This window comes from Gobio gobio (genome assembly GCF_949357685.1).
Source record: "Gobio gobio genome assembly, chromosome: 9".
In the NCBI taxonomy this organism is placed as follows: Eukaryota; Metazoa; Chordata; class Actinopteri; order Cypriniformes; family Gobionidae; genus Gobio; species Gobio gobio.
The window spans coordinates 9,510,016-9,533,869 of NC_137115.1; the positions used below are offsets into that span (position 1 = coordinate 9,510,016).

General features: G+C 38.6%; 1 protein-coding gene across 2 annotated transcripts in view; it reads right to left on the reverse strand.

Moving 5' to 3' along the window:
* Positions 1–23,160, reverse strand: part of dhx34 (DEAH (Asp-Glu-Ala-His) box polypeptide 34) — a 33,465-nt gene extending 10,305 nt beyond the window's left edge. Inside the window, exons 1-15 of one of the 2 annotated variants that reach the window (XM_079824718.1) lie at positions 22,235–23,160; positions 16,622–16,933; positions 16,287–16,541; positions 12,958–13,060; positions 11,267–11,484; positions 10,966–11,140; positions 10,695–10,888; positions 8,611–8,712; positions 8,245–8,511; positions 6,369–6,542; positions 5,055–5,160; positions 4,859–4,965; positions 3,054–3,335; positions 2,781–2,966; positions 286–427 (exon numbers count right to left, since the gene is read on the reverse strand). In XM_079824718.1, coding sequence (XP_079680844.1) covers positions 286–427; positions 2,781–2,966; positions 3,054–3,335; positions 4,859–4,965; positions 5,055–5,160; positions 6,369–6,542; positions 8,245–8,511; positions 8,611–8,712; positions 10,695–10,888; positions 10,966–11,140; positions 11,267–11,484; positions 12,958–13,060; positions 16,287–16,541; positions 16,622–16,933; positions 22,235–22,924 — 3,313 coding nt within the window. In that variant the 5' untranslated portion in view covers positions 22,925–23,160. The remainder of the gene's footprint in view (positions 1–285; positions 428–2,780; positions 2,967–3,053; positions 3,336–4,858; positions 4,966–5,054; positions 5,161–6,368; positions 6,543–8,244; positions 8,512–8,610; positions 8,713–10,694; positions 10,889–10,965; positions 11,141–11,266; positions 11,485–12,957; positions 13,061–16,286; positions 16,542–16,621; positions 16,934–22,234) is intronic. The other variant, XM_079824719.1, reaches the window with a different exon arrangement.
* Between the last annotated feature and the right edge of the window lie 694 nt (positions 23,161–23,854).

Genomic DNA, 23,854 nt, shown 5'->3' on the forward strand with positions numbered 1-23,854 from the left:
GCTTTTAAGTTTTGCCGATTGCATTTAGACTTCAAAATTCATAAAAGTTGTTAATTTGTGAAGATTGTCATGATGAACAAAACGTGTAAGATCCATAAACCTTAACCACATTCTGCATTAATCCAAAGGCCAAAAGAAAAAATCCTATTAGTTTTTTTGCAGAGGGTGATGCGAACATCAAGAGTTGGCCTACAACAAGACATCTAAATCTTTACAGTGAAAGAATGAACCATAAAAGCTGCTTTATGAGATGAAATGATTCATAAACGAGATCCTGCCGCTCACCTTCCTCAGGCTGCTGTTCCTCCGGTGGCCTGCAGGTGACCTCATGTTGCATGCGCTCCAAGGGCGTCAGAGGCATATAAAAGTCACAGTGAGGGCAGCTCCAAAAAGTGCGCAAACATTCACTGTACAGGTCCTTAGAGTCCTACATGACACATTAAAAGCATAAGAAGTGGCGGCGTTAAAGGACTGTAAGAAAGAGAAGGCTTTTGAGCACATTCTCTCCACACATTCGGGAAAGCATGGAAGCTTGTTTCTGTCATGGAATACAAAAATAAAAAAGGTAATTGCAACATCTCACAATTAACTTTTTTTTCTCATAATTGTGAGCATATGTCTCACAACTACAAGTTAAAAACTCGTAATTGCGAGTTTACATCTCAATTCTTAGTTTTTTGGGAATTTTGACTTCTCTCGGAAGTGTGAGTTTACATCTCAATTCTGACTTTTGTCTGAATTTTTATTTTATATCTCACAATTCTAACATTTCTCGGAATTCTGAGTTTAGATATTGCAATTATGACCTCTCAGAATTCTGAGTTTACATCTCAATTCAGACTTTTTTTCGGAATTTTGAATTTACATCTCACAATTTGGACTTCTCTCAATTATGCCTTTTTTTGGGGAATTCTGAGTTTACATCACACAATTCTAATATTTCGCTGAATTCTGAATTTACATATTGCAATTTTAACCTCTCGGAATTGCGAGATCACGTATCAATTCAGACTTTTTTCGGAATTCTAAGTTTAGATATTGCAATTCTGACTTTTCTTGGAATTCTGAGTTTCCATCTCTCAATTCTAACATTTCTCTGAATTTTGAGTTTCCATCTCTCAACTTTGACTTTTCTCGGGAATTCTGAGTTTCCATGTCTCAATTTTGACCTTTCCGGGAATTTTGAGTTTCCATCTCGCAATTCTAACATTTCTCTGAATTCTGAGTTTCCATCTCTCAATTTTGACTTTTCTCAGGAATTCTGAGTTTCCATGTCTCAGTTTTGACCTTTCCGGGAATTTTGAGTTTCCATCTCGCAATTTTGACTTTTCTCGGAATTCTGAATTTACATATTGCAATTTTGACCTCTCGGAATTGTGAGTTTACATCTCAATTCAGACTTTTTTCGGAATTCTAAGTTTACATCTCGCAATTTTGACTTTTCTTGTAACTCTGAATTCTGAAAATTCTGCTGCGGATTAAAAAAAGGAAATCGCAAGTTTTATGATTAATTATAATTAATAATTTGTTACATTTATATAGCGCTTTTCTAGGCACTCAAATCAGAGTCCTGCAACGGGTCGGGTACCCGCGGTTACCCGCGGGTACCCGCAAAAAAGTGGCTAAAACGGGTGGATTGTGACAGTCCTAAAATTCACGGGCGGGGATGCGGGCGGATAATTAACTCCTCGCGGGCGGGTAGTAGCGCGGGTGAAAAATATGTGCAACATTTGTCTAAATTACCATTACACATACGCAACAACGACATGACATTTGACCCATCACGTCACCACCACTGCGACAGTGCGACTTTTGTTGATGCTTCTCGTAGCCTAGTTGAAGCGAGCGTTGCAGGAGTATGGATGAAGTAAAAGTAAAGTTGGCGAGTGGAGTATATACAATTGTTGACAACGAGTCTTTAAAGGCAAAATCGGATGTGTGGAGAAAGTGTGGTGTAATAAGAGATCAGGAAAATAACATCATAAGCGGCTTCACGGCTTGCAAACTTCGAGGAGAAACGCGAACATCAGCTAGCAGGCTCAAGTATAGGCTAGCCTATAATATATTGTTTGTGAGCGACAGGCTCAGGTTTTTTTCTTCTTCCATTAACAGGTCTATTTTCGTAGGCTATAGTTATCAGGTTCCATAGCCTATTTAAGCGCACTTTAGCCTGTTTCATCAGCCCATTCATGACGCTGTTGTGATGTTGTGAGAGGTGCAAGATAAAAAATAAAGCACTTTAATTGGAATGGTTTTAGCGTTTGTGATTTTATCGCGGGCACGGATCGGGTAACGGGCCAAATATTAACGGGTCTGGGCGGGTGCGGATTTCATTTTGATATTATCACGGGTGACGGGTCGGATCCGGTGCTGAACTTTACGGGTACGGGCGGGGGCGGGTATCCAAAAATGGACCCGTGCAGGACTCTGACTCAAATTGCTTTACATAGAAGGGGGAATCTCCTCAACCACCACCAATGTGCAGCACCACCTGAATGATGCGACGGCAGCCATATTGTGCCAGAACGCCCACCACACACCAGCTGATTGGTGGAGAGGGGACAGAGTGATGAAGCCAATCATTTATACATATGGGGATGATTAGGAGGCCATGATGGAGAGGGGCCAATGGGCAAGTTTTGTAGTTTTTTTAATTTATAAATATATCTTATATCAGAATTGTGAGAAGAAAGATATTCAGATAAAAAGTCAAAATTATCTTTTTGATAAATTGTATTACTTTGCGATGGAAATAAACTACCATCGGAAAGAACACTTACACATAGACAGTTGTAAGTGAAGTAGCTGCACAGACGCATGCCTCCTTTAATGGCATCTGGCTCCGCCTTCATGCCGGGGAACAGAGAGCTAAGAGCTGCAGCGGAAGACAGATCCGGATCCTGCTGGGGTCCGATGTAAAGGTTCTGAGACTGCAGCCCTGCCAGACGCCTCAGACTGTAACTAACCTATGAGAGAAAGTCATTATCATGCGACTCCATGTGTGTTTGACCCAGATTAATAACACGGGTGTATTATTATGTTTGCCTCGCTACCTCAGTATACAGCAGAAACCGCACAAGTCCCTCACAGAGCTTTTCCAGTTCTCTGCGGGAAACTTTGGGCCCACTCAGCCCGAGTCCAGCAGAGCTCCCCGGGCCGCCCTGTCCGAGCTGAGCCTGAAGCAGCCTCTCCCATTCACCCCGCAGAGTGAGGGCAGAGGAGATCACTTTCATGGCCGTGTCTCCGTCAGTCAAGCCCAGCTCCAGCCAGCCGTCCACCACCACACGCGTGCAGTCTGCGTTAGTGTCCACAGAGTTACCCACCAGCAGAAGGGCCTACAGGAGAGAGGTCAACGGCAAAGAAAAGGAAAAAAATCTAGTTTAAAAAGTTATCATGTAAAGTGTGGGGTTTTGAAATCTTTTTAAGTGCCTTATTCTCGCCAAGACTGCATTCATTTGACCAATATAGTCAATTCAAAACGGAAATTTTCAACAACATTACTCCAGTCTTCAGTGTCACATGATCCTTCAGAAATCATTCTAATATGATGATTTTCTGCTCAAGAAACATTTATTATTATTATCAATGTTGAAAACAGTTGTGCTGCTTAACATTTTTGTGGAAACCGAGATGCAAGTTTTTCAGGATTCTTTGATGAATAGAAAGTTCAAATGAACAGCACTTATTTGAAATAGAAATCTATTGTAACATTATAAATGCATATAAAGTAACTTTGATCAATTGAATGCATACTTGCAATAAAAAATAAAAACTCCAAACAAATGACCACGTCCACTCTTAAAGGGATAGTTCACCCAAAAATGAAAAGTAGCCCATGATTTACTCACCCTCAAGTCATCCGAGGTGTATATGACATTCTTCTGTCAGACGAATAAAATCTGAGTTATATTAAAAATGTTCAGGCTAATCCAAGCATTATAATAGCAGTAATAGATATAGTAATAGTTGCTTTTTAAGTCCATAAAAACTGCATCTGTCCGTCAAATAACTGCTCCACTCGGCTCTGGGGTGTTAATAAAGGCCTTCTGAAGCGAATCGATGCGTTTGTGTAAGAAAAATATCCATATTTAAAAATGTATTTAAATTTTTTCTATGGCTCTGCATCAGCCGTCCCCGCACCATCACTTCCGGCAAATAAGATCAAAATACATGCAAAATACCGGCGCGATCATATACATAGATTCCTCATTAGTGCCTGCGCGGATTGGTCGAATGAGGCATCTACGTATATATATATCGTATATATATGCTGTATATATATATATATATATATAACGTATATATATGCTGTTCATTTGACCTTTCTATTCATCAAAGAATCCTGAAAAACTTGCATCTCGGTTTCCACAAAAATATTAAGCGCACAACCATTTTCAACATTGATAATCATAAGAAATGTCTCTGATCATGGCAGTATTTTGACCTTATTCGCCGGAAGTTATGGCGCTGGGAATACTAGATGACGTTCTTGTGATAAGAGGTAAAAAAATAACATAACATAAATACTGTTCAGAAACTGATCGTTTCGTGTCTTAAGACATCAATGTGTCCCACGAGCCGCATGGTTTAATAATGATTCGTATGTCTGTGTGTTTTTACTCTCATTGCTCTCATACTCTAAAATATCCCCATTGACATGAATTATAAGACTATCACACTGCAACGGTTGGAGTTAAAAATCTTCATTTGTGTTCTACTGAAGAAACAAAGACACCGACATCTTGGATGCCCTGGGGGTAAGCAGATAAACATAAAAATTTCGTTTTTGGGCGAACTATCCCTTTAAGTTAAAAATAAGGTGGAAATAATGGTTATAATTCTCTCAGCGTTCACTGACCTGTAGGGCTGGAATCCGCACACAGTTTGAGACGTAAGGCTTGTTTGTTTCTAGCAGAGTAACGAAAGCCAATAACTGATGCCTATTGCTCTGCCCTTTATCAGCACCTACAGAGAGAATGTGAGAGTGCAACAGTGAAAAAGAGGAAAGTGACGGTCAAGAAAGTGCCTGTCTTACTGCAAAAAGGAGTGTGTACCAAACTCGCTGGACTCGTGATCGGGAACATGGAGAACTTCAGGGTCAATGGCAAACACGCTGGTTGGGTGGATCACAACACCTTGTTTATTACGTGTGTGGAACACCTAACACACACACACAAAACATGTTAACTGTCCAAAGTTGGCTGATATTACAGTGAATATTAAAGTGACACTATTATGCTATTTTAAAGGCTCCTAATTTTGTTTTGGAGGTCTCCAACAATAGGTTTACATACACCCAAGGTCAAAAAAACACTAATTTTCTCTAATAATAATGTTTCATCTGAAACGGTTCACAGTCTCTTTAAACCCCTCCTTTCTGAGAGTCTGTTGTGATTGGTCTACTCTGCTCTGATTGGTCAAGATGCTTTCGCTGCACCCAAAACAGCATCTTCTTGACATGTTGACAACACAAACCAAATTTTTTCTAGTCTCAGCTTCAACTACAGTGCTTGTGGGCGGGTCAACGTAGACGTTGTTCGCGGGTAGACGATAAAGACCATAGGCTGGCATTATGCATGTGTTACAAACCTATTTAGGTTCGAGCAGGAACTAAGCCTGGAAGTACTGAAGACTTGTTTCAGGCCAAGCCTGCCGCACACGTCCTGATAAGTGAAGCCAAAGCCTCTCGATCGCCCCCAGGTGGTTGGTCCCAGTATAGGTCATAACCCCACCCTCACCACGAAATGTAATGGGATGGGGGACAAACTGAACAATCAAATTACACTTCAAATAATTTTTTCCCAAAGATGGTTTCTGTTATTTTAGGCAGTTTTTATCACACTGATTTAATTTCAAGTGTTCGTTTTTTTAACAAGTTTGGTTTTAGTTAGTTATTTGATGCTATAAAAACAGGGGTGTGACGTTATGATTGACAGCTGTGATTGACAACTTCTCTGAGGCACCAACAGACTTTATCGGGATTTTCAGGAGGAGATTGGAGCTTTAGCTTTAATTTATACTGTTCCATAACTGTTTATTTCACATCAACATAATCAGTTGTTGTTCATCTGCAAGAGTGTGGGTGGGTTTTTGATATCGTGGCTCTACTTTGTGTTCTCTACTGCGTAGACTCTGTCCCAAATCAGCGCAAGATGTCAGCGCCATATTCGGACCTCGAGTGGCTTCACTTGTCTTCAGTGGAAGGTAGTGAAGACGCGTCGTCCATATTTTTTTTACGGCCTATGTTTCAGGCAGTTTAGAATCAGTTCTTTCTTTTGGGAGATAATAACTTGAACTTTGAAACTACATGAAAGGTAATATCCAAAAAAAGCATAATAGGGGCACTTTAATGTGTATTTAGCCATTACCTGCTCTGAGTCTTTGCGGGTTGCGTTGTGCTCATCTGGCATGGCGAGCTGTGGGTAAAGACCGCGGCACAGCACCAGTTTGAGCAGAGCCTGCTGCCATGACGACAGATCCGCACTGGCATGTGCAGCTTCCTGTAGCTCATTAACATTGTGACGCAATTTGAACTTGACTTCCTGTAAGAGCCAGACAAGACAACCAATAAGGATACAGAGAAACTGTACAGTATGAGTGAATCTCACAAAGCCTGGGTCAAATTTCACCTCAAAATCTAAAGGTAAGAAAACCCAAGGATAAAATGAAGCCTATTTTTAATTCCAAGATTAAGCCTTGTGACATTATTATTTAAACACATTTGCCTTACTTTATTATTACTGTAATGTGAAAGTGTTCTCTTAGTATCATTGATATATTATTATAGTTTTATTATTAATATTTTGAATTAGTTTTATTTTATATTTTCATGTTAATTTTAGTTCAATATTTAGTAATTGTTTATTTTTTATTTTAATAGTTTTATGTCTATACAATTTTTTAAATAGTTTTTATAAATTTTTACTCCTGTTTTAGTTATTTTAATAATTTAAACTAAATTAAAATGAGAAATGTTGCTGAAATAAAATAAGTTTAAGTTTTAAGTTTTACTTCAAGTAATTTTTATGGTTTTAGTTTCAGTTTTAGTTCAACACTGATGTGAAAAAAATCCAATCTTATAAGAGTAGTGAAAAATATTTATACATTATTTATTTACGGTTCAAACGTTTGGGGTTATCAAAGCTGCATATATATATTAAGGCATAACATTATGACCACCTTCCTCATATTGTGTTGGCCACCCTTTGGCTGCCAAAACATCCCTGACCCATCGAGGCATGGGCTCCACTAGACCCCTGAAGGTGTGCTGTGGTATCTGGCACCAATATGTTAGCAGCAGATCCTTTAAATCCTGAAAAAAAGTTGCGAGGTGGGGCCTCCATGGAGCAGACTTGTTTGTTCAGCACATGCCACAGATGCTCGATTGGATTGAGATCTGGGAAATTTGGCCAAGTCAACACCTCAAACTTCTTGTGCTCCTCAAACCATTCCTGAACCATTTTTTGCTTTGTGGCGGCGCATTATTTTGCTGAAAGAGGCCACAGCTCCAGTCAATACTGTTTCCATGAAAGGGTGTACATGGTCTGCAACAATGCTTAGGTAGGTGGTACGTGTCAAAGTAACATCCACATGGATGCCAGGACCCAGGGTTTCCCAGCAGAACATTGCCCAAAGCATCACACTACCTCTGCCGGCTTGCCTTCTTCCCATAGTGCATCCTGTTGCCATGTGTTCCCCAGGTAAGCGACGCACACAAGAACACCAGACAAGAGTTGCAGTTTTGGAGATGATCTAATCCAGTCGTCTAGCCATCACAATTTGGCCCCTGTCAAACTCTCACAAATCCATAAACCTGCCCATTTTTCCTGCTTCTAACACATCAACTTTGAGGACAAAATGTTCACTTGCTGCCTAATATATCCCCCCCACTAACAGGCGCCGTGATGAAGAGATAATCAGTGTTATTCACTTCATAATGTTATGCCTGATCAGTGTATAATATTTTTGTGGAGTCTGTGGCATTTTTTTTCAGGATAATTTGATGAATAGAAAGTTAAAAAGAAAAGCATTTATTTGAAACAGAAATCTTTTATAACATTTTAAACCGTATTTTATATTATATATTGTATATATATATTTTAATTTACCATCACTTTTAATCAATGTAATGCATTCTTGCTGAATAAAAGAAAAAATCTTACTGACCCCAAATGTGAACGGTAGTGTACATTAAATTAAGAATGGAGGAAGAGTGGAATCTAAAATCAGAATCATCTGAGGCACCTGAATGTCCACAGTCTGCTCAGCCCCATCTTTTCTCCTCTTGCTTGAGCTCGCTCCCTCCCCATCAGATCCAGATGAGGCGTCTCCCTCCAGCCCTTCCTCCAGGCGGAGAACTTTCCTCTTGGTGTTCTCCTGGAGCTCATGGTCTCGTTTGAGCTGGTGGAGCTTCTGTCTCTCTGTAAGTCTCTCTCTGCGCCGGGCTCGGTCCTGCGGCTCCTTCCTGCTGCCCATATCAGCCTCCAGCAGACCATGACTCCGCAGCAGCTCCTGTAAGGAGCCGGATGACTAAATTAAGATCGGTCACATGGGCAAACGCAGCTGTTAGAAAGTCATGGAGGAAACCATAGATATCCAGCTGCTGCTGACTTTGAACTGTCGTCTGAGGTTGACCATCTCGTAAAGCCTCTGTTCCTCCAGTCCTCTCCTTTTGCACCACTTTCTGGAGCCACTTCCTCTGTCTGCTTTCACCTGTTGAGATTGGTTGTATATTAGCCGATATTACTCATTTCCCCTATTTTTACATTTCCATCACCTTTGACGTCATCTAACGCTCACTTAAAGTTAATCTTTAAAAACAGTAACAATTTAAATGTTGAATGTAACCTTTAGCAAATTTCAAAATGGATATCCATTTTTATACTGTACATGATTGTTGAGGTGCCTAAATTCAAATTAAAAATATAGCTGCAAGCAGCAATACCGGGGCCAAGCGCAACAGAAGCAAACAAGGAAGCTAGCAGCAGACCAACTGAAAAAATGAGCTAAGACATTTGAAGCAAAAATGTTAAAACCCCACATTAAAATATTGAGTTGTATAGAGGCAATTTCATATTTTGTTTAATTATAGCACCACCAAGAGGCACAATCCTACAATTTTTTTTGTGTGTCTTCGGAGTGAGCCCATTCATGTGTGTGTCAATTTTGGTGAGTCAAGTTATAGGCATTTATATGAAAAAACACATTAAAAAAATGACTGACATCTGACTTTGCTTGGATTTTACTCCCCCTTACTATCAATATTTTGACATTTGGGCATTTGCGTTCAACTATTGACCTATGTTTTCGAACTTCTGATGCTGGTTTCGTCTCGATCAGACTAGCAGTTTTGAAGATATCAGCTAACGTTTTAGAAGTGCTAAATCACCACGCTGCACAAAACAAACGCCGAAACCTGGCAAGTTTGGTATTGTTGGACTCGGCAAGGATTCAAGAGACAAAAAAGTTACTCCCATGAAAATAAGTTAATCACACCCAAAGTTATAAGTGTTGGAACAAAAAATTCTCCACTAGGTGGCGCTGTTTCGAAACTTTTCAGGCTACTTCAAGGCATCGTGCTGATGACCCATATCGAGTTTCGTAACAATCCGTTCATGCGTTCCTAAAATACAGCATTTTAGCACATAATTCAAAATGGCCGACAGCCAAAATGGCCGATATGGTAAAATTGGATATCAGACGACTCGGCATGAAGTCCTGAACTTTTATGATTTTTGGAAACGGTTCAAAAGTTATAAGCAAAAATAAAAAAAAATTGTATCTCCGGACCATCTCCGGCGCTGTGCCGAAACGCAGCATGTTGCCTCAAGATGATGTGATGACATTTACCAGGTTTGGTTTGAATACGGTAAAGCGTTGCGGAGATATAGCCTTAAGTGTATTTTTTGCAACGCTACGTAAAATTTGTTCGCGTGTTTATCGAAAACGATTTGACAAAATTGAATTCCATAACTTTTTGTCGGCATGGTCTGAAGATGATCTGGTTCAATTTTTGTGGAAATCAGAGCAACGGCCTAGGAGGAGTTCGCAAAAGTAGGTTTTTCAGTTAATTGAAAATGGCGGGAAAATTTTCATGATTCATAACTTTCCCGCATGCAGCTCTATGGGCTGCCATTGACTCCCATGGCGGAAGAAGAAGAAGAAGAAGACGGGAACGGTTTCAATAGGTGCCTCCGCTCCTTCGGTGCTTGGCCCCTAATGATTGATTTCATTTTTTTTTTTTTATAAAAAAGTTTATATCTCACAATTTGGACATTCTATCACAAATCTCTGGCTTTATCTCTTGGTTTTCTGAATTTATATCCCTCTATTTGAACTTAACATCTTGCAACTCTGCCTTTTCTCTCTGAATTCATATCTCTTTTAAGCGACGCATAATGTCAAGGACCAAAAAATATGTCTGTAATAAATGTTTTGGTATGTTCCGTTTCATATTAATGGTAATGCACAAAATCAAGTGTTGCATTGACGAAAGGAATATTTAATTCGCAAAATGCATTTCAAAATAGTGTTCCTTCTCTAAATATACTTCATTTTATTGAATTTAGATATAACAAAGTAATTATATTTTTTGTTTTATATTTAAAAATCATGTCAGGGACAGTCTTGTAATGATCACGTATGTTTCCAACACTGATACACAATTAAACAGGCAAAAAACCAAGAGGACTGACCTGCACCCAGGCATTAAAGGTGTTCATCAGAGTAAAGGGGTCGCCCTGGTTGCTGTTCAGGGGCTGGCGAGCGGTGGAGCAGTCAGGGTTGTGCTGAGCACTGCGCAGAAATGGAGATTGGACACTCAGCGCAGCGGCAACCGTCAGCACCGGCTCCACCAGTTTGAAGACGGAACCCAAAACCAACATTTTTCCTGGACAAACACAAGTTGGAGCATTTATAATGTCATTAATAACAAACTGCACAAAACAGGAGCTAAGGGTTCTTTACCAATGACCACATCCACAGGCAGTTGAGCCAGCAGCATGCCAATGGAGGTGAGCTGCCCGTGTTCATCTAGCGCCCCCTGTTCTCTCAGATATGTCACTGCAGTCTGAATACTGGAAGCGGGAGGAGGGTCTATGAAGGTAAAAGTGCGAGGGTCACCCAGACCCATGCTCATCATCTGCACAAACACATTTGCAATATGCTTTAGTCCAGCGTCTCACCGAGAACAATACGCCCCATGACACAAAAATTATGAGGCTACATCGATTTAAAAAAGCACTGTTTTCATGATATGTGAGAGCACCTGAAGGATGAGGGAGTCCAGCGCCACCCTGTGGATCTCAGGAACTGGATATGAGGCAAAGGCGTCGTAATCAGATTCGGCGTAGAGTCGGTAACAGACTCCCGGTCCCGTTCTGCCTGCGCGCCCTTTTCTCTGTTCAGAACTGGCCCTGCTGATCCAGAACTCCTGCAGTCTCTGCATCTTGGCCTTTGGGTCAAAACTCATTTCTTTCACTTTTCCTGTTGGAAAACATCAAAGAGATATAAAAATTGGTGGCAGCGTCTCAGAAAATTGTATTGAATTCATTTCAATTTTAAATGAATTACTTTTTACTCCTAAAACTCTAAAATCATAAAATAAATGAAACTTGTAAATTATCAAATCTTTTAAAAAAAATAGAAAATAGGGTCTCATAAAATGTTTTTGATTTAATTTAAATTTTAAATATATTTTTTTTATTAAATATTTTATATGATTAAATTTTAAATATAATTTAATATTTTAAAAATATAGAAAATAAGGTCTCATAAAATGTATGATTATTATAATTAAACAGAGAAAATAGGGTCTCATAAAATTTTATAGATTTAATTAATTTTTTATGAAAATTTTTCTGAAACTCTAAAATCATAAAATGAATGAAACTAAAAATATGTATTTTAAAAACAGAAAATAGGTTCTCATAAAATGTTTTGGATTTAATTTAAATTTTAAATATTTTTTTCATTAAATATTTTATATGATTAAATATTAAATATAATTTATTATTTAAAAAAACATAGAAAATAGGATTTCATAAAATTTCATAGATTTAATTAAAATTCTAAATGAAATACTTTTTTGTCCTTAAACTCTAAAATCATAAAATAAATAAAAACATAGAAAATAGGGTCTCATAAAATGTAATAAATTAAATTTTAATTTTAAATAAACATTTTTATCCTAAAACTCTAAAATCATAAAATGAATGAAACAAGAATTTTTTAAAATTTAAATAAAAAAAACAATTAAATGTTTTATATGATAAAATATTAAATATGTTTTAAAAATTTTCAAACATAGAAAATAGGGTCTCATAAAATATGATAAATTAAATTTTAATTTTGAATAAATATGTTTATCCTAAAACTCTAAAATCATAAAATTAATGAAACTTGAAAATTATTAAATATTTTAAAAACATAGAAAATAGAGTCTCATAAAACGTTATTGATTTAATTTAAATTTTTAAATAAAATAATTTTATTCTAAAACTCTAAAATCATAAAATGAATGAAACTTTTTTTTTAAATTATCTTTTAAAAACAGAAAATTGGTTCTCATAAAATTAATAAAAATAATAAATACAAATTGTATTAAATATTTTATATGATTAAATATTTTTATTAAATGTTTTAATATTTTAAAAACAGAGAAAATAGGGTCTCATGAAATTTCATAGATTTAATTTAAATTTGAAATAAAATACTTTTTTGTCCTGAAAACTCTAAAATCATAAAAAAAAATTAACTGGTAAATAATATTTTAAAATATTTAATATTATAAAAACATAGAAAATAGGGTCTCATAAAATGTAATAAATTAAATTTTAAATAAATATGTTTATCCTAAAACTCTAAAATCATAAAATGAATGAAACTTGAAAATGATTTAATATTTTAAAAACATAGAAAATAGGTCAACATTAGTGCAGGTTCCACTGAATGAATTACCTGAATCAACGACAAAGCGCACTCCATCAATAGTGACAGAGGTCTCGGCAATATTGGTAGAAATGATGCATTTTCTCACACCCGGGGGTGATATGTCAAACACCTGAAGGTCAAAGTTCACACATCGAAAATTACTTCAAGCTAATATACTGATATATATTTTTATTAAAAAGTCAAAGGGGGTAGGTATGTTTTTAAAAGAAATCTCTTCGGCTCACCTAGGCTCAATTTATTTGAGCAAAAACACATAAAACAGTAATATTATTATAATTAAAAAAAATTATTGTGTTCTATATATATATATATATATATATATATATATATATATATATATATTTTTTTTTTTTTTAAAGCAATTTCTTCCTGTGATGTCAGCTGAATTTTCAGCATCACTACTCCAGTCTTCAGTGTCACATGATCCTTCAGAAATCATTCTAATATGATGATTTGCGGCTCAAGCACATTTCTTATTATTATTATTATCAATGTTGAAAACAGTCGTGCTGCTTCATATTTTTGTGGAAACTGTGATACATTTATTTTCAGGATACTTTGATGAATAGAAAGTTCAAAAGAACAGCACTTTTTTATCACAGATTTTTTTGGGGTAACAAATGTTTTTACTGTCACTTTTGATCAAATGAATGGATTCATGCTGAATAAAACTATTAATTTACACTGATCCCAAACTTTTGAATGGTAGTGTATAGCCAAATAAATAGGCCAATCATGTTGCCACTAACGTAAAAAGGAGATATAAAGTATAAAGTTAGTATAAAGTTAGAAATGACAATCACTGTTTTAAAGCCATTCCTAAAAACATCTAATGCATAAAGATCATGATGAGCGAGTGTTCGGTCTGTCCTAAATGAACCAGGGGCCTGTACCATGATGGTAGTTTAACAAACTCAGGGTTACAAGATTAGTTTCGAGTTGACAAAACCAAACCAATCTATTCAGGCTTTGTTGGTCCCATGATGCCGATCATCAGCTTTCTCTGTCAACTCAGGCTTTGATCCTGGGTTTAGGAGTTTAGCTGTGACATCACAAGTGAACAGCCAATCACACGCTGTGGATCAGTGAAACTGAGCTTAATTTCTCTCTTCTGCAGAATATTACATGATTGAAAAAATATTAAGAATTTAAACAAATTTACACAGGAAGAAGAAAAGAGCTGACTATAAAAGAGGAAAAAATATTATATGTCAATGCAAGTAAAAGTTATGAAGTTAGTTTAGTTGATATATAGAGAGAATTGACCATTTAAGCTCAAATGTAGTAATTTTTTTAGCTTTATTTATTCATAACAAAGTGCCAATTAATGATTGATTAACTAAAATGATACATGTGTAATTGATTAAGGGTATAATAATTACATAAATGATATCTAAATCATTCAAAATTATTATTATCTGATTAGTGCAGTGGTGAAGACCAGCTTCTTCCAGCTGAGGCAACTAGTCAAAATAAAACCGTTTTTATCTCGGCATGACTTTGAAATTTTAATCCATGCTTTTATCACCACTCGTTTAGATTATTGCAATGCACTTTACACTGGTCTTAGCAAATCACTTATGGCAAGATTACAACTAGTCCAAAATGCAGCTGCTCGTCTTTTAACTGGAACTCGGAAATTTGACCATATCTCACCTATCCTCCAATCCCTCCACTGGCTCCCTGTGCATTTTCGCACTGATTTTCGCACTGGAACGTAAACTCAGAGGTGACCGTGCGTTTGCCGTGGCAGCTCCGAGACTCTGGAATGAGCTGCCTCTGCACATCAGACTGACTGGGTCTCTTCCTGTTTTTAAATCCCGTCTTAAAACTCATTTTTTTTCTTTGGCTTTTAACACAGTCTGAGGGTTGACTTTTTAGTTTTATATTACTGTTGTATTTACTTTTATTGCTATTGATTGTTTTATCATTTTTGTTGCGCCTTTGTTGTTTGTTATTGTTTATTTATAGATTGTGTTCAGGGGCCTGTACCATGATGGTAGTTTAACAAACTCAGGGTTACAGGATTAGTTTCGAGTTGACAAAACCAAACCAATCTATTCAGGCTTTGTTGGTCCCATGATGCTGATCATCAGCTTTCTCTGTCAACTCAGGCTTTGATCCTGAGTTTAGGAATTTAGCTGTGACATCAGCAGTGAACAGCCAATCACACGCTGTGGATCAGTAAAACTGAGATTCACTTCTCGCGAGAGAAGCAGTGAGATTCACTTCACTCTTCTGCAGAAAATTACATGATTGAAAAATATTAAGAATTTAAACAAATTTACACAGAAGAAAATAGCTGTCGAGGACAACTTTAAGAAAAATCTTATACGTCAATGCAAGTAAAAGTTATGAAGTTAGTTTAGTTGATATATAGAGAGAATTGAACATTTATGCTCACATGTAATTTTTTATAGATTTAGTTTTTGAATTTAAAGCTTATTTGTATGACCTTTATATAGGCTATTTATTTTAATATTAACAAAACGCATATTAATGATTGATTTAATAAAATTATACATGTGTAATTGATTAAGGGTATAATAATTACATACATTATTTTTAAATAATTCAAAATTATTATTATTATTATAAATAAGCATTGTTAAAAGCCAGAGGCTTAAGTCTTTAATAGCCATTAGCTATGTAGTGACCTTTAATTTGGAGTAGAAACAGGGGGAGTGACTTCATTGCATCAGAGGTGTGTCACTTTGCTCACAGTTGATTGGTCCAATTTCAGTTTGAGATCTTTTATCCAGAACATAACCTGCCCTGGAGCAGGTTAGCCGTGGAGCGCAAGTTACTATGGAGATGAACACTGCTAGAAGCCAAACCACTTTAATGGTACCTAAAACCCAGGATTAGCACAAATTAAGCTTAAACATATCTGGCTAGCCAGCTAAACCGGCTTCATGGTATAGGCCCCAGCACTTTGGTCAACAGTGTTGTTTTTAAAGTGCTTTATAAATAAAGGTGGATTGGATTGGATTGGATCTATAAATATCAGCTAAAAAGCCAGACGCTTTAGTCGTTAAAAAACATTTTCTATGTAGTGACCTTTAATTTGGAGTAGAAACAGGGGAAGTGACTTTATTGCATCAGAGGTGTGTCACTTTGCTCACAGCTGATTGGTCCAAATTCAGTTTGAGATCTCTTATCCAGAACATAACCTGCCGTGGAGCGTAAGTTACTATGGAGATGAACACAACTAAAAGCCAAACCACTTTAATGGTAGCTAAAACCCAAGATTGGCACAAACTAAGCTTAAACATATCTGGTTAGCCAGCTTAACCGGCTTCATGGTATAGGCCCCAGCTCTGGTGCAGATGTACCTTGTCCTGCTGAGCCAGCGAGAGCGTGCTGTGCAGAGCGAGGACGATCCAGCGCTGTGTGTGTGTGGCGTACGCCTGGCAGGCCTCCTGGATGGTGGAAATCTCGGCCACTCCGCTGAGGAACAGCAGCAGGTCGCCTCTCTCCTCCGCTGGGTACCGCTGGTCAATGCCCTGCAGCACACGCAGGTACGGCCGCGGGTCCAGTTTCTCAGAGCGGGACACCTGCTCTTCCGGAGGAATGGGCTGGTAGATCACCTACAGCACAGGAGGAACTTACACTGTAACCGGTTTACAAAAACACTGCATTTGAACAGTAAGGAGCGCCGAGAGCTCACCTGAATGGGGAAGAGTCTGCCTGGCACCTGCAGGACTGGAGCGTCGTTGAAATAGCTGGAGAAGAGTTTGATGTTGATGGTGGCCGACATGAGGACCAGCCGCAGGTCTGTGCGCAGGGGCAGAAGGGAACGCAGCACTCCCAGCAGGAAATCACAGTGCAGGTGTCTCTCATGCACCTCGTCCACGATCAGCACCTGGTACTGGCCCAGGGACGCGTCCTGCTGGATCTGCCGGAGCAGGAGACCCTCGGTCATGAACAGAAGTTTGGTAGCTGTGGTGCGGCTGGTCTCAAAGCGGATCTGATACCCAACCTGGAGAGGGAACATACAAGACAAAAAGGTTTTTCCAACCCATTTTCAAGAGTTTTCTGTGCTGTGATTCTTTAACTCTCAACGTTCACATTTTGTATAAAACATTTTTTTTTTGCATTGTGAGGTTTTGAAAGTTGGGGATATACTAATATATATATATATATTAAAGTAAGTAAAATTAGATTTTTAGATCTAAAATTAGATTAGAATTGTACTAATAGCTAACATTAATCTAACTACTATTCTAACATTAATTCCTTAATACTTCTTTGTATAGTAAAATTATTACTATACAATTATGATTTTATATATATTATAGAATAATTCTAAATTGGATTTAATTTTACCATTTAATTTACTACTACCACTGAGTATTAATCTGCACTTCTTTGTGTATAGTGATTCTGTTAACAATTATAAACCCATATGAATATATATATATATATATATATATATATATATATATATATATATATATATATATATATATATATATATATATATATATATATATGAATATGAGAGAGCGAGAGAGCGAGAGAGCGAGAGAGAGAGAGAGATGTGTAGGTGTCTGTAAAATCAATATTATTAAATTAACTACATACTACACACACACACATACACTGATCAGGCATAACATTAGGGTCATAATATTGCGTTAGGTGTGCCGTGGTATCTGGCATGAAGATGTTAGCCGCAGATCCTTTCATTACTGTAAATTGCGAGGTGGAGCCTCCATGGATCGGACTTGTTTGTTCAGCACATCCCACAGATGCTCGATTGGATTGAGATCTGGGGAATTTGGAGGCCAAGTCAACACCTCAAACTCGTTGTTGTGCTCCTCAAACCCACTAAGAGGTGCCGTGATAAAGAGATAATCGGTGTTATTCACTTCACCATAAGTATGTAATGTTATGCCGGATCAGTATATACATACACACACAAACACATATATATATATATATATACATACATACACACTTATTAGCAGTGATGGGAATAACGGCGTTACAGATAAACGGCGTTACTAACGGAGTTATTTTTTTCAGTAACGAGTAATCAAACGAATTACTGTTTCTCCCGTTACAACGCCGTTAGCGTTACTGAGGAAAAAAATGCGGCGTTAGTCGCGTTACTATAATTGAGCTCACTGGAGCGCTTTTCATCCGAACAGGCTCTCTGTCAGTCGGACCTGCAACGTGTGTGTGTGTGTGTGTGTGTGTGTGTGTGTGCGCGCACCAGCCATGCGCGTTGGGGGTGGGTGCGGTGGTACCATAGACTGTAAAAAAATATGGACGACGCGACTCCATTGACTTCCGCTGACCAAAGTTGAAGCTTTCATATGCCCGCTCACAGCGCTGACATCTTGGGACCGAGTCTGCGCAGTAGCGATCTCGGGACCGGAGTTGCGCAGTAGAGAACAGGAAGTAGAGGCGCGATTATCAAAAGCCCGCCCACACTCTCACAGATGCAGAATAATTAATTATGTTGGTGTGAAATAAACAGTTATGGAAGTGTAGAAATGAAAGCTAAAGCTCCAATCTCCTCACAAAAATCCAGAAAAAAGTCCGTTAGTGCCTCAGTGACAAGTCCACTCAGAGAAGCCGTCAATCTCAGCTGTCAATCATGACGTCACACCCCCGTTTTTATAGCATCAAATAACTCACTAAAACTAAACTTATTTAAAAAACGAACACTTGAAATGAAATTATTGTAATAAAAACTGCCTAAAATGACAGAAACCATCTTTAGGAAACAATTATTTGAAGTGTAATTAAATAGTTTAGTGTGTCTCGCGCCCATTGAAATACATGGAGAGGCGGGGTTTAGGAGCTATACTGGGACCGGCCACCGGGGGGCGATCGAGGCGCGAAAGCTTCAATTTCTGACTGGAGCACTACAGGCTTGGGTGGTACACATAACTGATGATGATTGGTGGGTGGGAGACAAGGTTGAAGTTGATAGGTTGAGTTCACACCTTTTTTTTAACAGTCTATGGTTCGCAGACACACACACACACACACACCTATGACGCACAAGCATATGCACATTCAGCGATGGTCCAACGACTTCAAAGGTAGCTTTCGCAAACTGGAAGTATAAGCGCTACTTTTCCCTCGTTGAGGTGAAAGGTAAGAATATTTAAGTAACGTGCAACTTATGCCCAGGAAGAAAGAGTCTCTCCACGCCGGTGGCAAGTGATTCTGAAGCGCCTCATCATTAGCCTGGCTCCGCCCTCCTACGTACTTCCGCTCAATTTTCATTTTCCTTCAGTACTACGTCTGGGACATAGACTGTAAAAAAATATGGACGACGCGACTCCATTGACTTCCGCTGACCAAAGTTGAAGCTTTCATAGGCCCGCTCACGGCGCTGACATCTTGGGACCGAGTCTGCGCAGTAGCGATCTCGGGACCGGAGTTGCGCAGTAGAGAACAGGAAGTAGAGGCGCGATTATCAAAAGCCCGCCCACACTCTCACAGATGCAGAATAATTAATTATGTTGGTGTGAAATAAACAGTTATGGAAGTGTAGAAATGAAAGCTAAAGCTCCAATCTCCTCACAAAAATCCAGAAAAAAGTCTGTTAGTGCCTCAGTGACAACTTCACTCAGAGAAGCCGTCAATCTCAGCTGTCAATCATGACGTCACACCCCCGTTTTTATAGCATCAAATAACTCACTAAAACTAAACTTATTTAAAAAACGAACACTTGAAATGAAATTATTGTAATAAAAACTGCCTAAAATGACAGAAACCATCTTTAGGAAACAATTATTTGAAATGTAATTAAATAGTTTAGTGTGTCTCGCGCCCATTGAAATGCATGGAGAGGCGGGGTTTAGGAGCTATACTGGGACCAGCCACCGGGGGGCGATCGAGGCCCGAAAGCTTCAATTTCTGACTGGAGCACTACAGGCTTGGTCTGGGACTGCGGTGTATGCTTAGGTTTTCCCCCGAACAATTTTTTACCGGTCCAATCAGCGAACAGAGGGAGTGGCTGAGAGCGATGACGTTGATGTTGTGCGCTAGTTTGAGTTGTAGTTCAGTAATGGCGGCGGTGAAAGATGCGAGTATGTGGCAGCGCTGACGAATGTCCAGAAGTTAAAAGAGTGGCGAGGTGGACGAGCGAGCGACACCGGTGTGCGTGATTGAGACACACCGATCTCGAGTCCTCTCATGAGGGAGCACGGAGGCATATAAGGACGAGCGACACCGGTGAGAGAGGACCAGGCCTGGATTTTAAGTTGGGTTTTGTTATGTTTGTGCGCGGCAGTCGTCCGTGAGGGGCTGCCGCTTTTACTTTCATTTTGTGTTTATTATTTGATTAAAAGTTGTTAAACGTTCGCCGGTTCCCGCCTCCTTCTTCCCTGAACAAACGAACTCCCGTTACACGGAGCAAGAACAATCACTGCTGTACTGCTGATGTTGTGGTCCGGGAAAAGTCTTTTTCAGCTCGCTCCGTTAGTGGTGAAGGCTGAAGCCGTCCGTCTCCCACCACCCGCGAGAAAAACCCAGGCTGAATTATCGACTTTTGACAAACACCAAGGTCGTGTGGTAATGTAATTGCTGTCCGAATCCACATCTCTGAGTTTTCAAGAATATATCACTTCAAAACTCACTGTTTATATCCTTTATAGACCCTTTCAGAGCACTGTGCGGTTGCGTGAGCTGTAATTTGCATTTCTAGACTTGTATTTCTTTAAATACTGGCAAGTGTTTACAAGAGCAAAATATTTCACCACCACTCAAAAAATAAAAGAAGAAAAGCACGTAAACATTTGAATTGGGCTGTTATTCAAGGCAGCATTTATTCTTATCATACTAAGCATATGACATTTTATTGACAGCATACAATCATGTTATGATTGCACGAGATATGCACCACGAGAGCAGCGCGTTCAGATCACAAAACTCTCCTCTCCACCGTGAATAAATAACAATCCGAATGCACGAGGTTTTATCACTTACACTGAGGTGGTGTGCTCAGTTAATGTGAGAAGAATCAAAGTCGAACGGCGCGTGACATACGTCACGACCAAACGTTATCGATTGGTTAGGCAGATCAGAGTGACTCTTGGCAGATCCAATAGTTTTAAACTTCAACAGAGAACCCGCCTTCAAGGAAGTAAACGCTTGTCAATGGAGAGTGGCCAGACTCTATGTACAAATGAAATGTTCAAGAGTCTGGTAAAACCAGGCTACCTCATCATCATATGCCACAAAATTAGTGGCTAAAAACCCAGGTGATGACGTGAGCTCCACTATCAAAGGAAAGTATAGTACTGATAATATTTACACAATATTTGTCTCTCACATTGTCCCACAGCAACATTACAATAGTGCACATCAATGTACAATGTTTTATAATAATAATTTATTCTATTTAGTGTCCAATTAATTCATTTAACATAATATATTGGGGGCATCCAAGTTATTTGACATATTTGAACATTTGGGGGGAAAAAAAGTAACGCAGTAATTACTTTCCCTGGTAATTAGTTACTTTTATAATGATGTAACTCAGTTACTAACTCAGTTACTATTTGTAAGAAGTAACTAGTAACTATAACTAATTACTTTTTTAAAGTAACGTGCCCAACACTGCTTATTAGTCAAGTCAAGTCAACTTTATTTATATAGCGCTTTTAACAATGTAGATTGTTTCAAAGCAGCTTTACAGTGTTAAACAGGAAAATAATGCAGCATAATTTTATTCAGCTGTATAGCCATTCTGGAAAAATTTCAAGTATCATACAGTGACAGTGTGGGCTTTAGATCAATAATTTGATCAGTAATTTAGTTTAAATGGTTAATTTAGTTTATTATTTAGATGTATTTCGATGTTTAGTTGAAAAATTTAGTGTCCCCAACTGAGCACGCCAAGCCAGAGGCAACAGTGGCAAGGAAACCAAAACCCCATTAGGTGACCTAAAAGTAAAATTATTAAATTGGTATAATTTGAATTAACCACAATTTCTTTGTATAATATTTCTGTTAATGATTATAAACCCACAGTCAAGCAATCTCAAGAGTTTCAAATAGACAACTATTATTAATTAGTCATGAAATAAATAATATGCAATTGTGCGTTAATTTGCATGGGTTATGCTCATTTTTATCTCAAACTTTTATTTCCATAATACAACAAAAGCAAATTTGCCATAATGAAAAGAATCTTGTCCTAACACTAATGATTTTTTGTACAGTTCTTCCAACTGAAATGATAATATTTCACTTTTTAACAATTCTCAAAATAGTTTATTTGTTGTGAAAATAATGTCGTAAAACATCTTTGTACCTTGGAGCCGTACAGGTTGAGGCTCTCAAAGCTGACTCTCTTGGCCAGTGAGATGCAGGCGATGCGGCGCGGTTGCGTACAGGCGATGTGGTCGAACCCTGAAGCCATCAGATACTGGGGAACCTGCGTGGACTTCCCACAGCCCGTGTCTCCAGCCACCACCACCACAGGATGAGTCCTCACCAGCTCCACTATCCTGTCTCGGTACTGGAAGATGGGAAGGCTCTTCTGCTCCCTCCTTAACTTGGAAAGCTTGTTGAAGCTCTGCTTCTGGTTGAAATCTAGGAAATGGAGAAGGGCGAGACGGCAGTCTGTGATCTCCTGCCTGCCGGGACCCGAGGTCTCCCTGCGCCTCCTGTGCTCAGATCCTCCCAGGCGCTCCTCGATGTCTTTGGAGCACACGGAGATGTTGATCTTGTATCTGGCATCATAGTCCTTTGGAAGCCCCAGATCCACAGATCCAGACTTCTTCTTAGCCTTTCCCTCGTGTGACTCTTGCCTGCTGGATTTGGATGCTGACATCTCTTTCTTGGCTTTGAATCTCTGGAAGCGCTCGAAGAAGCTCCAGAACTCCCTGTGTTCGGGACTGCCCGTCTGGATGTAGTCATGCTTGCGGAAAAACACCTCGTCCAGCTGGGCTCGACACCGAGGACTGTCCCAGTCCCAGCTCTTCTCTCGCTCATGGGACATTTTTAATAGTAGCGTAATCCAAACATCCACTTTTCAGCAGGCTTTTCAACTATTCACATACTCATACATTTTCTATTAATTTCACATTATCGTTGATAATATTTGTCGTGTTTCTCCCTCTCAGATATTGTTAAGCACATATGTTGTTGGTTGTATTTTTGTCATGTTTACGCTTCTCGCAACACCGGAGCGATAACTTGAAGGGACCGTTTCTGGTCCGTGTGTGTTTACAGTCCGGGTACTGCGAAGTGCCAGTACACAGTTCCTACACCAACAGCAATGTCTATGAATAATGCAGTGCGTCTTAAAGGTGCACTATGTAACATTTTTGCATTAAAATATCCAAAAACCACTAGGCCTGTGTTATTTGTTCAGTTGAGTACTTACAATATCCCAAATGTTTCCAACCATTTGTAAATCGTGAGAAAATGGCTATTTTAACCAAGGAACCGGGACGTGTGAGGGAGTCGCCTGTCGATGACATAATATCTGCCTTCCCTCGGTTTCAAGTTTTATTTTGCAGAAATGCTTTACTCTCACTGCAGTGAGCAACAAGTGTCATAGCAGCCACTGAGAGAACACACAGAGTAACGTCATAACATCATTTTCAACACAATCAAATGTATCTAATATGATAAACAGAGATGCGTTACCTCATACCCATGAGCGGAAAAGGGGCCGGCAACTGTGGCATAATAAAAGTCCCACTGCTCGCGAGGCGTGTGTTGCGTTCATCTTATTAACAATCGCCAGAGATGTATAGTAACGAAGTAGAACTACTTCACTACTGTACTTAAGTACTAAAAGGCAGTATCTGTACTTTACTAGAGTACTATTTTTTTCTCCTACTTCCACTTTTACTTCAGTACATATTTTCGATGAGTTTAATACTTTTACTCCGATATTTTTTTTATGTGCTGCATCGTTACT